This window comes from Carassius carassius, chromosome 11 (assembly GCF_963082965.1).
Source record: "Carassius carassius chromosome 11, fCarCar2.1, whole genome shotgun sequence".
Lineage (NCBI taxonomy): Eukaryota > Metazoa > Chordata > Actinopteri > Cypriniformes > Cyprinidae > Carassius > Carassius carassius.
The window spans coordinates 30,772,737-30,786,740 of NC_081765.1; the positions used below are offsets into that span (position 1 = coordinate 30,772,737).

The 14,004-nt window shown below is 34.6% G+C and overlaps 1 protein-coding gene across 9 annotated transcripts in view; it reads right to left on the minus strand.

Annotated features, from left to right (window-relative positions):
- The window catches only part of tns1b (tensin 1b), a 235,509-nt gene that overhangs the window by 163,834 nt on the left and 57,671 nt on the right, over positions 1-14,004 (minus strand). Inside the window, exon 1 of one of the 9 annotated variants that reach the window (XM_059562498.1) lies at positions 10,649-10,871. The exons of 7 other annotated variants lie outside the window; for them this stretch is intronic. In XM_059562498.1, the coding sequence (XP_059418481.1) occupies positions 10,649-10,729 (81 nt within the window). In that variant the 5' untranslated portion in view covers positions 10,730-10,871. Of the gene's footprint in view, positions 1-10,648; positions 10,872-14,004 lie in introns of those variants that run through there. One more of the 9 variants, XM_059562503.1, reaches the window with a different exon arrangement.

Genomic DNA, 14,004 nt, shown 5'->3' on the forward strand with positions numbered 1-14,004 from the left:
ATATATTATAACTATATTATATATAGTTATATAATTTGTCTCTCTTTTTTTATTGCACATTTTCCATATATTTTTAATGTATTTTTTTAAACAAATTATTCATTCATTCATAAATACCATTAATTTTGGGGGTGGAGTTGCAAAACATTTTTGAAATTCTGATATGGAAATTCTGGTAGAATTGTAATTACTTTCATGTTATGGCCAACAAATAACCCACATTATAAAACTAAACTATTTTGTAATGTAATGTAACAAAATAAAATGAATGTTAAAACACCTAATAAATAATTTGTTTGTATTATATAATATTATTATTATTCAATTTAATCGCCATCCCTTTAATAAATAAATAAATATAATTACTGAATTATTTACTTATTAAATAATTTAATATTGCCCAATAAATGACTGATACATTAATTAACTCAGTAATTAATATATGTGTTAGCTCATGGAAAATAGCCTCAAAACCTGTCAGATATCACTGAAATACTGTAGATGTCACGAGATACATCACACCTGTCCTTGTGACAACGGGTCGCTATTGTTGGGCCAATCAGAAGACTTTGAACAGCTCTGTACTTGTCTTTTGGGTTTGCTGACATGTTCTTGGCTGCCATCTCTCTCCAAAACCCTACACTCCTACTGCAGAGACACATGAAGGACTGATGATGGAGGGACAATTCACTTTCATCCAAACATCCTGAGTCAAATGATTGCAGTTGTTTTAGCATTTCAAACAAACCTCACACAACTGTAGAACAGTAGAACAAAACCCCCTCCATCTGGATCAAATTAACCGTTATCTGCCCTAGTCCACGCAATCTGAGGATTTAGTGCTGCCTAAACATTTATATTACTGGCACTCAAGGCCAGACATTCATTTTCTAATTTATTATGATGAGCGTGTTTAGTACTTCTCGATCCCTCCATCTAGCTCGTCCAGTGTTGTGCACCGGGATCAGTCTATCCCACCGGGGCTTCTCAGGAAGAAGGGATGTATTGAGGAGGACAGACGGAAACCAGTTCCCATCTCAGAACAGACAGATTTAGTCCAGCCTCATCAGACAGCTGGCACAGATCCACCGACCGTCTCCCTCATCCCAGACAAACCTTTACATTACATTGTCTTCATAAAGAAATATATTTTAGAGATAATGTACAAACCTTTCAAGACAGCAAACTGTATGTGATCAGCTTAATCATTTTGAGTCATTTGTCACACACACACACACACACACACACACACACACACACAAAAGAAGAAATATTTGGGAGAAATATTGATATAATTTAAATATTAACTATAACCCATGTATTTGAGAAAAAAACATATTTGAATGTGTTTTTTCAAACATACATTCAATTAAAACATCACTGTGTTGAGAATATAGCGCATTAATAAATAATATATAGTAAAATGTAAAAGTATAGGGAGTAAGCTCATTTTTTCTAGTTAATTAGCTAGCTATGATAAAACAGTATGATTAAAAAAAAACTGTAGAACAATTCAATTATATAAGATACAATTTAAAATAAGTTTACAACCAACTTATAATTTAACGCATTTTAATATTTTGAAATAAATGTATTTATATAGTTATAAGTAATAATGTAATAAGTATTTTACACTTAATTACTGTCTCTGGCTCAAAGTCTGACAAATTTACATAAATCATTTTGAATCAATTAAAAAATTCTGATTCTGTGATTGACGTAAAAAAAAAGTATGAAATGTTTTTTTTTTATTATTATATTTTATTTTATTAAATCTAAATTAAATAAAAGAATTTAAGACTAAAGACCTAAATATTAAAAACATGACAGAAAAATAAAAGTGTGCACTATTCATTGACGCCGTCTGCAGATTTATTCATCAGCGAATCCAGAACAGTTAATTGGTGATGCTGAAAATCTCAAAACAGACAAATTTTGTTGGATCCATCATGTTGATATCAGTCTATACTTATAAAGTAGTCAAACTATATATTCACCCTCTTCAGCCTTGTTTGTGGGTGGTCTTTCTCTGTCAATCTCTGGTCCTGGGACCCTGAAGATCAGCATCTGAGCTGTTTTTATGATCACTCTCTTCAGGATCCAGATTAAGTCATTTTTCCTGGGATCTGCTGAAGCCATTATTCCAGTTGGGATGTCACAGCTCAGAGCTTCCATCACTGCCGGAACACCGGCTTCACTTGACTTGTCACATTCTTCTGAACTTGTCCTTTATCCTCTGGTATTCATCAAGGTTTTTATACTCTTGCTTCCTGATGTTACATTCACATCCCACTAACATATTCATCACCACCTACTGCTCCTCATCTACAAACACAAGTGTAAGGATAGCTCATTACTTCACATGATGCCAATGAGGAGTTTATTGTGCATTAGGAGCCCACAGAACTACACAGAAAACTCCAGAATTGGAATTTCTGTCATTCATAAAGTTCTACAGCAATGGTCAACTAGGTCAGTAGTGATGATGACATGTGTTCAGATTACATTTCGTGCAAAATAAAGAAATGATATAACTACAAACTATCCTGGGCATCATAGTCCCAGCTGTCACCAGAGTTCTGCATCATATAAAGCTCATAACGTGGGCTGATATCCCAAAATTCAAAACTGCACAAGAATACGAGCTACCTGTTTGTCACCTCTTACAATATCTCACAGACAGCTGACTGCCTCCAGAACTCTGAGAATAGACACTTAATCATAGTACAAAGCACTGAAATCACACACGATGCTCTACAGACACGTTTATAAGGCTCAACAAGAATGCATCAGTTGGAATATTTTGACAAAAAGAAAAACACATAGTAAGAAATCTTCTCTAGCAGTCTAAAAACTTTTGGACCATAGTGAAAATGTACATTACTGTTGCAATTTTTTTATTTTATTATTATTAAATATTTTTTTTATATTATTATTATAAAAAATTTTATACGCTCGTGAAGGATTTTATAATGTTACAAATTATAACAATTTTTTATAAACTTTTTGCTTGAACGTTTTACTAATAAAATAATCTGCTCATTTTTCTTGAGCAGCAAATCAGCATAGAATGATTTCTGAAGGATCATGTGACGCTGAAGACTGTTACAGAAAGTTTAGCTTTGCATCACAGGAATAAATTCTATCTTAAAATATATTTAAATAGAAAACAGTTATTTCTATTTAGTTACCACCACAATATGGTTTCAGGGGCTCATGAATAACTCGCTCAATTTCCTCTCTCTCTCTCTCTCCTGACGGGTCAGAATGTGACCTCTTACTCAGCTGTGTGATGGTCACCTGCTTTTCATTTGGGGAAAAAAAAAATCTCCTCAGGCATTCCAGTTTCTCTCTGTTGTTCTCTCATCCCTCAGCTAACCTAAAAGCATTTGATTCCAAAGAGAAGGATCCAGACGAGGAAATTACTGACTTAATGTGACGTTCAGAGTGAAGTCTCTTAACCTGAAGCTGGTGTTTGCAGAGGCACTGAGTGCATGCCCATGACAACAGATTGACTGACTGCTGGTTGGCATCACATGCTTCACAGACAAACATTATGTTGGTCTTCTCATTCGGACCTGCAAAATGTTGCTGCAGATTCTCCATATTGTAATAAGATGTGCGTGTGAGCATGAGCAGACTTTAGGGAGACCGATATCAAATATTCACAATACATTTGGGATTATTTTTCTAGTGATATCACATTAAGTGTGTGTTAAAACCATGCTCATGGCACAATACAGCACAACAAAACAGCCAAAGATGAGGCTCAAAAAAAAAAAAATAAAAAAAAAAAAAAAAAGTTATTATTTCAGTGAATCAGTTAAAACGGTCAATTCTAGTCAGCCGACTCATAACTCTGATATTATAATTCATTTGCGGCCTCACTCAAAAAAGTTGCATTACATTTTATATGCTAGAGAAAAAAAGAAAAAAAAACGTAAAAAATTTAATAAAGTACTTTGAAACAAATTTTTACTTTACTCAGAAATTGTTTGTAAATTTCACTAAGCATTACAAAGAAACAGCAAGTTACAATGAATTAAAAGTGAAATTTTGTAGTAGAAAGAATGAAATATTTTCCAATATACTCCAATAACCTTTATTTACGACTTCAAGACTACAGTGTATATAAAAAGTTTAAAATATGTTAGTAATAAATATAGCAGTTAATTACTATATAATGTTCTATTGTTGCATATAAATGACATCAATTAAATATCTGTTCTGTATATTCTGTTTATTATGTTCATTCAATTACATTTTTTTTCTTTCTGTATTTTAAACCTTGCATTATATATTATCAATTGGAATAAAAAATTTAGCCATTTTAGAACATTCATTTATGTAAATAAACTTCAACTGTATCCTTGACATTAGCAGATTTCACATTTGACTAAATAAAGATAAACAACAGTAAAAAAGGCTCATATACGAGCAACTAATATTTTTTATCTTTAAGGTTCAATTAAATCCAGTTGTTCGTAACACCACAGCTCATCTCATAAATCTTTTTCATGCACTTTGTTACGCTTTGTAAAAACAGCTTTGAGCAACATTTCACAAGACTAAACCGACATGATTAGATCAGAAACATGCATCCAATTCTATTACAGTATAAAACTGGTATTTTATGTCAAAAGCATGCTGTAGTTAAGAAGAACTGTATCATCTTTATCACAGCCATGTAAGGCAGCCGAGGAAACCTGAGGTGTGTATAAATCACCAAATCTTGGCTTGGATGTATGTTTTCATGAGTCAGTCAGAACCTGTGCTTATCAAAACCAAATAAAGCTCAGTTTCACAGGACTCGGTGACATGTATCCTCATGAAAATAAATAGCGCAGAAAAATAAATGAGGGCTATTAGAAGTAAAGCAGCATTCTTCTACATCACTGTACAGAATGAAAAGGAGTTCACTGCCAGTAGTTTACATCTCTCTGCAGAAAGTACAGCTTGCCACTCTTAATTGTGCCAATTACAATGATTCACACTGGGCTCAGAGGCAAGATAAGGAAACTAATACCAGAGCTCCACCAGTGATGGTGCTTCAGACGCTCAACTTTAAATCACAGATACTTTTAAGGTTTTGCATACCATTCATAAGAAACTCATATGACCGCTAAACTTTCAAGGAATAATTCGTCTTAAAATTAAAACTCACCTCATGCCATTCCAAACCACTGTGCTATTAGGTTTTAATGTGTTTGTGGTTTGTTTGAACAAAAAGGAGACTTTTTTTTTTACAGTATTTTCTGCAGCTCTTGCTATTCAGTGATGGTTTATTGTGACCAAGGACATTAAATTCTAAAAACCATCATAAAACCATGACAGAGGTAAACATTATCAGTAAATAACAACTTCAGTTGCAGCAGACATCAATAGAAGTGGCATTTTTGGGTGAACTGTCCCTTTAAGTACAGTGTTGCACCAACAGACATCTGGTGGGACAGATACAGATGTCCTGAGAAAGAAATGAGGTCACAAAATCTGAATCACATGAACCAATATAGGACAGGCCAATAAAGAGACAACACTTAGTCATTCTTTAGCTGCTAAAATAAGGTTCGTGGGACCTGATCTGAACTCAGTCATATTCCTGGTCTGGAATTGAAATAGAGATGGTTATGCAGTTAAATATACAGAAGACAGTCTGCCAAAAGACTTTGGCATACGGCTATGTTCAGCATGGGGTAGTGTACAGAATAAAAAGTATTTTTAGAAAAACAAGCTTTAAACCTGTAATGGATGGATGGATGGATGGATGGATGGATGGATGGATGGATGGATATTCACTTTACACATCTGGTTTAAAAAAAATTGACATGACTGGCCATGCATGACGTGATCACAAACAGCAAAATTACTTTCTTAAAGTGGTGGCCAATGAATAAATGTACTCTCTCTCTCGATTGGAACAACATCTTTGACTGACAGTATACAGTGTTTTTTTCATTATGATCTTCGGAGTTGGCCAAGCAGTGAAAAATGGCATCATCTGCTTCAAAACCACACAGACATTTGGTTCCTTTTACAAAAACTAAGAAACAGCCCTGTTTTTTGAGATGCTTTGGTCAAGCTATGCTTATGAACTGCAAAGTGAACTCACATCAAATAATGCCCCCTACTGAGACCAAACAAGAATGCCAATAAAAAAGGAAAGTTTGACATGATAAAAACCACAAGACGCAGGGCCAAACTCCCCTGTTAGGCCTCCATCTAGAAATGATATTAATGAGTTTCTGATGAATTACACAAACTGCCTAAGAGGCATTAGATGTGCCCTGTGCCTTGCTACAGCTCCCCATCTAGCAAATGTGTACAGTAAGTCACCAGTCCGTTTACTGATCAAGCTTTGAAACAGTAGAAAACACATGGAGCAGACACTCAAACCACTGAATCCAGACTTTAGAGAATACCATACAGTAGATTCTCAGAAAAAAAAAGATACAAAAGCTGTCACTGTGACTGTACCCTTTTAAAAAAAATATGTACCATTTAGGTACTAATTTGTACACTTTAGGTACAAATCTGTACTTTTAAGGTACTGAAATGCATCTTTTAGGGGTAAGTAATAATGATAGAAGGACAGAACATTAAAATGAAAGACGGAATGGTAGACAGAACACTAGAACAATAGATAGATAACAGAACAATAGATGTAACGATAGATAGATAGATAGATAGATAGATAGATAGATAGATAGATAGATAGATAGATAGATAGATAGATAGATAGATAGATAGATAGATAGATAGATAGATAGATGCACTTCCCTGCATTTTAGTGTGATAAATGAAACAAATGGCAGAAAATCGTTACAATAATTCACTGCAAAATAATGAAGAACTGTGAAAGTGCACAAAACAATGAAGGATCATGGAAAAAGTCTAACAACAGTCTTTAGAAAACTTTGTAGCCACATAAACAGCACAATTAAATCACTGTGACACTCAGTATAGCATAATTACACTTTACAGCAATATTCAATACTGTATAGCTCAGAAAACATGTGACTAGAAGTACATGAAGAACTGTGGCTGATCTATCATGAAGGCAAACCAGATGTTCTAATTTTGAATTTGCCAAAAATATAGGGGCCCCTCACAGGCAGCGTTGATAGAGGGACACAGAGCTTGTAGAGCATGAGGTCATTAAAGTGGAAAAAGCCAACAATGATGAGAAGTGCAAGAGTAAATCATACGCTGAGTGACTTCAAAGACCACTGACTCATTAGACAGAGAAAACTCAAAGGTGCTACTAGAAATGACTGTAATGCAGAGATGAATTAATATTTCCATGAATATGAATTTTTGAAATCAATATTTATTTTTATGAATATTTAGCTTGTGCTTAACTGAATGGATCTACACAAAGAATTTTTTTTTTTAATTAAATATCATGAGCCTCCCATAGCCACTTCCACACTGTACATTTTAACTTGTTTTCTGTTGCTTAGTCTGGAGTGTTAATAAACATTGATCACTGCACTAAGCTCTTTGACCTCTCAGACAGCTGATGTGTCAATATTTGCATTGGTTGAGTTGCAGAGAGCCAGTGTCTGTAAGTAACACCTCGTCTCAAAGGTCTTTACGCAAGAGCCACACGCAAAAAACTAAGTGCAAAACATTAACGGTTTCATTAACGGTTTCAAAACATTAACGGCCCATTTTAAACCTATTTATAGATGTTACTGTACCTATTTTGCCTCATTTATCAATGCATAATATTCCAAATAATAATAATTTCAGTAACTTTCTCTGCTTCTGCAACAATTTCATTTTTAGCCTTCCACCGAACCACCAAACTCAGTTTTCACGATACAATCAATTACTAATGGGTTAAATCAAGTACAGCCCTACATTTCTTCCTCACTATATATCCAGTTTCACTTGGAAATAGATCATATTACAGAATAAAAGCAATCTGCAAATTGCACATAACATTAACTGTAATATCTTGGTAAGATTCAATTTTTTATTTAATACATGTTAATTCTTATAGAAAAAAAATAAAAATAAACCCTTTGAATGACACTTCCAAGAAGGTCTCATTTCTGTATAAACAGTTAATGGTAGCCACTGATTTCCATATAGAAAAAAATAAATAGTCAATGGCTACCGTCAACTTCTTGGTTAAGCATTTTTCAAAATATATTATTTTATATTCAACAGAAAAAAGAAAGTCATCAAGTTTTAAAATTACATGAGAGTGAGTAAATAATGACAAAATGTAAATTTTTGGATGAACTAACCCTTTAACATTAATGTTTTATGAACAATAAATAATATATATTTATACATAAAAAAATTTACAAAAAAAGTTTACATTTATTCATTTAAATTATCTTATAAAAAAAATTATAATAAGATTAATAAAGGCTGTAAATATTCATTGTTAGGTCATGATACCTAATGGATTAACTTATGTCAGCAATCATTTTAATCATATTGTAAAGTTTTACCAGTATTTATTTATTTATTTATTTTCTTGCAATCAAACCTTCTATACCTTTGTTTCAACATACTTTCAAAGAAATTTACGAACAAGACTCTGTCCAGCCCAGCTAGTCCTTAAAGTCTCAGACAGTTCATTCATAATTCAGAGTTTGGAGGAAGTGCATTCTGAGCTTTTAGGCATTGGATGTTGCCCGCTCTTTTTCTGTTACTTCTGCTTCGTCCACTGCTGACATCAGGACAGGATTCTCTTCAGGAGGAGAACATGTCGCTTTCCATTCAATGTCATCTCTCCTCAGCAGGTAATCAAACCAATGCCAATAGAGTTTGGGCCCAGGGATTTAGTTGTGGATGCCTTTAACGAATAAATCACATCGGTTTCATTCTGAATGCCTGTTTCCCGCATCTTCTCGTCATATATGATGACATCTACAGCTGTAGACAGAGTCCTCGTCCACTAGTGCCAGTGCAGCAGGACTGCAGAATCACAGTCTGAAAGGAAGACTGAAAAGCTCTCACTATATTCAAAAAGTGCCTGAGCTTTAGGAGGATTTGGGATCCTTTTCCACTCCATTCACTAAAGCAGAATGCTAATTAAGAGACCGGAGAGGTCAGAGAGAGTGAATGACCAGAGAGAAAGAGGAGGGAACACAACCATCGGCCGAGTGACAGTTAAAGGAATACTTCACAACGTTGTCATCGTTTACTCACCCACCGGGCGAATGTCCAAGCAGCTCTTTTCCATTAAATGAAAGCGGGTGGTAATTTATTCCATCAAGCTACAAAAAGTAGTAAAAAGTAATCCATACGACTAAATCTTAAGGTATATGACAGCTTTGTGTGACTGAAATTGAAGTCATTATTCACTTTAATCATCTTCCCTTGTGAGATACTGTACATGTTGGTTACTGCAAGTCTGAGACACAAAATATCCATTTAATCACGTTGTGGTTGTTTTTTTCTGTCCTTAAAGCCCAAAAGAAAAACATATTGCTCACAGATTGTATTTTTCAATAAAAATCAGAAGACTTAATGGCATTCTCACAAATTTTATCTAAGATGCTTCTCTTTATTCTTTAGAAGACATAAAAATGGACATAAATGAGGCAATAAAGCGAAAGTATGGAGATATCGAATGAATATGAGAATTGGATGAGACAAATTTGTAATAAAAATGAAAGAAAATGGACTAAAAGAATATGCTTTTGAAATGTTGTTTAGACTTTCAGCAATCTCTCTTTGCAATGTGTCTCCAATTGAGACATCTAAACAATGTCTCAAACTGCTCTGATTTGCCAAGAGTCAAAAGCCTTGAGATTGGAACATGAACTTTTTCTCAACTCTTCCAAACTGAATAATATCTACACTATGAACAAGCAATCTTTCCGTTTGCTTGTGGTCCCTAAAAACAATATCACAAGTGAGATCTTTGATCGTTTCTCCTATAACAAGGTTAAATGAAAAGCAAACACTGATATTTACTACTGCTCTTCTGATTTGTCTCTTGCTTCTCACATTTAAATCACTGAAAATCTTAAAGGCATTTCCGGTCACTTTTGGAGCTCAGCAGTATGAATCCACTATCACTGAATGAAAAAGAGAAGCTTGAACATTCTGCTACCACCATTCTGGCATGAATTTTCCTTCACACACAGAATAGAGCAACAGGCTAGTGAACATCCAAAAAATACACACATCTGCACCAAAACATAGCGAAATATCTAATCTAATCTAATTCATTGACTTTTCCACGAAAAGTCAATATCATCTTCCCTTTTTGAGTTATGTATGGGAGATTACTGCAAATCTGAGATGCAAAAGTCTCCATTTAATATTGTGTTTGCATAGGAGGAAAAAATAATAATTCTATCCTTGAGGCCCATACGAAACTCAGAGGTTGCTCTTTTTTAACTCAGAAGACTTAACGGAGTTCTCCCTGATATTGCATTTAAGTATCAACTTCATCTAAGACACTTCTCTACAATTCTTTAGGAGACATAAAAATAGACACAAGCAATAGGCTAGTGAATGTCCAGATGCAGCCATTTGCACAAAAACGTGAAAAACACTTCAATCGTGACATGCGCAATGAAAAAAGCAACGCTGATCTACTTCATCTAATTATCAAAGAAAATGCAGTCTCACCCCCAATCCCACCCATCCCAGTCAAGTGGACTGACCCACGGCTCACCCAAAACATGCAGGACAGGCAGACCCAGGTGCGTGCACGGCCAGCCAGTGCGGCTGGCAAGCTGAGAGACACGGAGGGCATCACGAGACCACGCTCACTGCTTCCTCTCCACTGGATCCCACACAGGACACATAACTATTCCACACGCTGGTCCCACAATGCTCCACAGATCCATGTCATGCTGAGGAGAGCTGCGTCAACTGCCGCTGCTGTCCTCCTCACCACTCTCTTATTCCAGGCACCCTCCCTCTCTCCCTCTATTTTTTTGGGGTCATGTAGCTCAGCTCCACAGGAGAGAGGGGGAGGTGACTGAGAGCCTCTTTATTTCTCCCCACTGCTCTCCTTGTTGGGTTTTGCCCCTCCTCTCTCCATGTCTCTCTTCAGTCTTACTTTCATTCACATCTTCCACCCCCTGCTTTCCTCTCTAACCTCCCCCACAAGCAAATTTTCTCAAAGCACGCTCGCTCGTTCTCATCTCCCACTCCTCTCGCTTCTCCTGCAGTTAAATTTACCTACAGGAAAGAAGTATTTGATTTGTTTCTTCTCATTAAGTCACCTGCATCTCAGATTTTGTCTCCTGAGAAAAGGACTCGGTAATGTCACACGTGTCTAGAGTTTCAGATAAAGAGAAAAGATCTCCACACGATTGCTGTAAGTCAATTGAATATGAACTTTAATATTGTCTGTGCTACTACAAATTAAATGTCACCAATGAGGACTCAATGGTTTCTCATAACTGGAGATTAAAAAGGAGAATAAATAGACTTGAACTGTTGTTTCAGAGATTTTCACCTTTGCAGTGTCTCTCCTAGAATTTCAAAAAGAAATCTCAATGTCTCAAACTGTGCTCTAATGTCTAGAGTCAAAAACCTTGAGATTTGATTAAAAACTATACCTGAACTCTTCCGAAGCCAAATTATCTGAATCTATGAATGAGCAACCTCTGAGCATGTATGACCGATGAAATATTGCATATGAGAACTATTTAATATCTCAGCTGTTTCTTCTAAACGGATATTTAATAAGGAGAGCTTGCAATTTTGTTTAGTAGACTTTCAGCAATCTCTCCTTGCAGTGCATCTCCTCAGGAATATCAGAAGCAGTCAATGTCAACATTATCTCACACTTTGCTCTAATTAAGTATTCAAAAGCCTGAATATGTATCTCTCTAAACAAACTCTTCCAAATTCAAGTGAATGAATGAGCATGAAAACATTCAATATGAACTCAAGCATTCCTCATCAGACAATTCACATTAATATGACCACTCAATTTCTTACTGGATGCTAAAAATTAGCTGGAGGAGGGAAAAAAATAATTATATGTATTATATGTATATATATACATTTTTAAAAACCAGATGATCTGAGCTACTAACACGCAATTTAAGAGCAATATAATGTTTTTGTGGCTCTCTAAGAAAGAAAAGCACAAATGGTCTATCAAAGCAAATCAAAAACTAAAGTAAATGGAATTTAAAATTGTTTCGCAGATTTGCAATGTGTCTTCTATAGAGTATCAGAAAAGATCTCAACAATGTCTCAAACTGAGCTCAGAACTGACGAGATAAGACAACAGATCTCAATAGTGACTCAAACATTTCTCATCAGATTCTTTCCAGACTAGTCACATTACCAATCAGAACTCCTAACAATTGTCTCATTTGTGTCTATAGTCTCATTTTTATATTGTCCCAAAGGAATTAATACTTAAATCAAACATCATTGTGAACTTCATTCAGTCTCTTTAGGAGAGCAACCTCAGCAATACATTGTTCCTCTGGAAACCTAAGAAAGAAACTGCCTTAAACTCTTAACTGTTTCTCCCAAACAAAAAGGTTAGATGGAATGCATATTAAGACTTGATTTGCAGTAATTCCACATGTGCCTCCTCTAGTGTTTGAGAGCTCAATGTCTTAAACCATGCTCAGATTAGACCAGATAGACATTAGACAGTCTGCGATGATAATTCAATATTAACTCTATTTCTCATCAAATTCTACAAGCTATGATCTGTGCTATACTATTTACATAAAGATTATAATGCTACACTCTTACTGCATGTTAAATACAGTATCATTTGTGTTTTTATGTCTCCTAGGGAATTTTAAAAGAAACAAAATCAATTCTTAAGTGCCAAATGATTGAGAACTCCACAAGCCTGGAAAGAGAGCAACCTCAGAGCAATGAAATTTTCCTCTGGGTCTGCAAATCTCCTTTAATGCCACGGGTACATGTCTATGCCCCAGATATCAGCGACAGCGAGGCTGTGAGCTACTGCTTTTCTGGAGCTGTGATGCATCCATCAAAGACACAGCAACCCAACCAGCAAACAGAGCAGAGCCAAGATCTTCATTACCCGCATCAAACCTTCCCTGGAGAAGAGGATAGTCTCACTATGGGTGTCTTTATGTCTTAGGATAATGTCTGTAATCCCTTGGCATTTCCTCTTCATCACACTGATGAGATGTAACCTCTCCTGGGGTCAGTCCTGTTTGCTTTTACAGACATTCACCCTGTCCATCATGGACACATTTGTAATTGGGAGTTGCATTAGCCGCAGACGAGCTAATTCAGGCAGTCAGGGTGCACGAAAATGCCTGTAAACAAGCTAAATGACAAGGGTGATAAATCTCAGCTGCAGAAAATCTCATGAGGAAGTATTTCATGTTTTAAAGGCAGAGGTGACTCTCTACAATCTCTCAAACTCTCATACTCAAACAGCCTGAAAACAAAATCTAATATATATATATGTAATTCTTATTCTTATTATATATATATAAAAAAAAAAATATATATATATATATATATATATATATATATATATATATATATATATATATATATATATATATATAATGATTCGAACAGGTTGATTATTATGTTATTTATTTTTGTTTATTTATATGGATATTTTTTACGAATTACTGTAATTTTTATTTTTATTATCATTTTATTAATTGTTCGAAATAAAGATTTCATTCATTCATTAATTAATTATATTTATATTATATATATATATAGTGCTCCTGTAGCTTAAATGGTAGAGCATTGCGTTAGCAAGCGCAAGGTTGGGGGTTTGAATCCCAGGGAACACATGTTAGGAAAAAATTATTAGCCTGAATGCAATGTAAGTCGCTTTGGATAAAAGCGTCTGCTAAGTGCATAAATCTAAATCTAATCTAAATCTATATATATATATATATATATAATTACATTTATGATTAAAAATTACTATAATAAAATTAAATAACCCACAGTGCAAAACAAAATCATTATTAATAAAAATAACAACTATAATAATAATAAATTATATTATTTATTATTTATTACTATTAGTATAATAATTATAAAAAT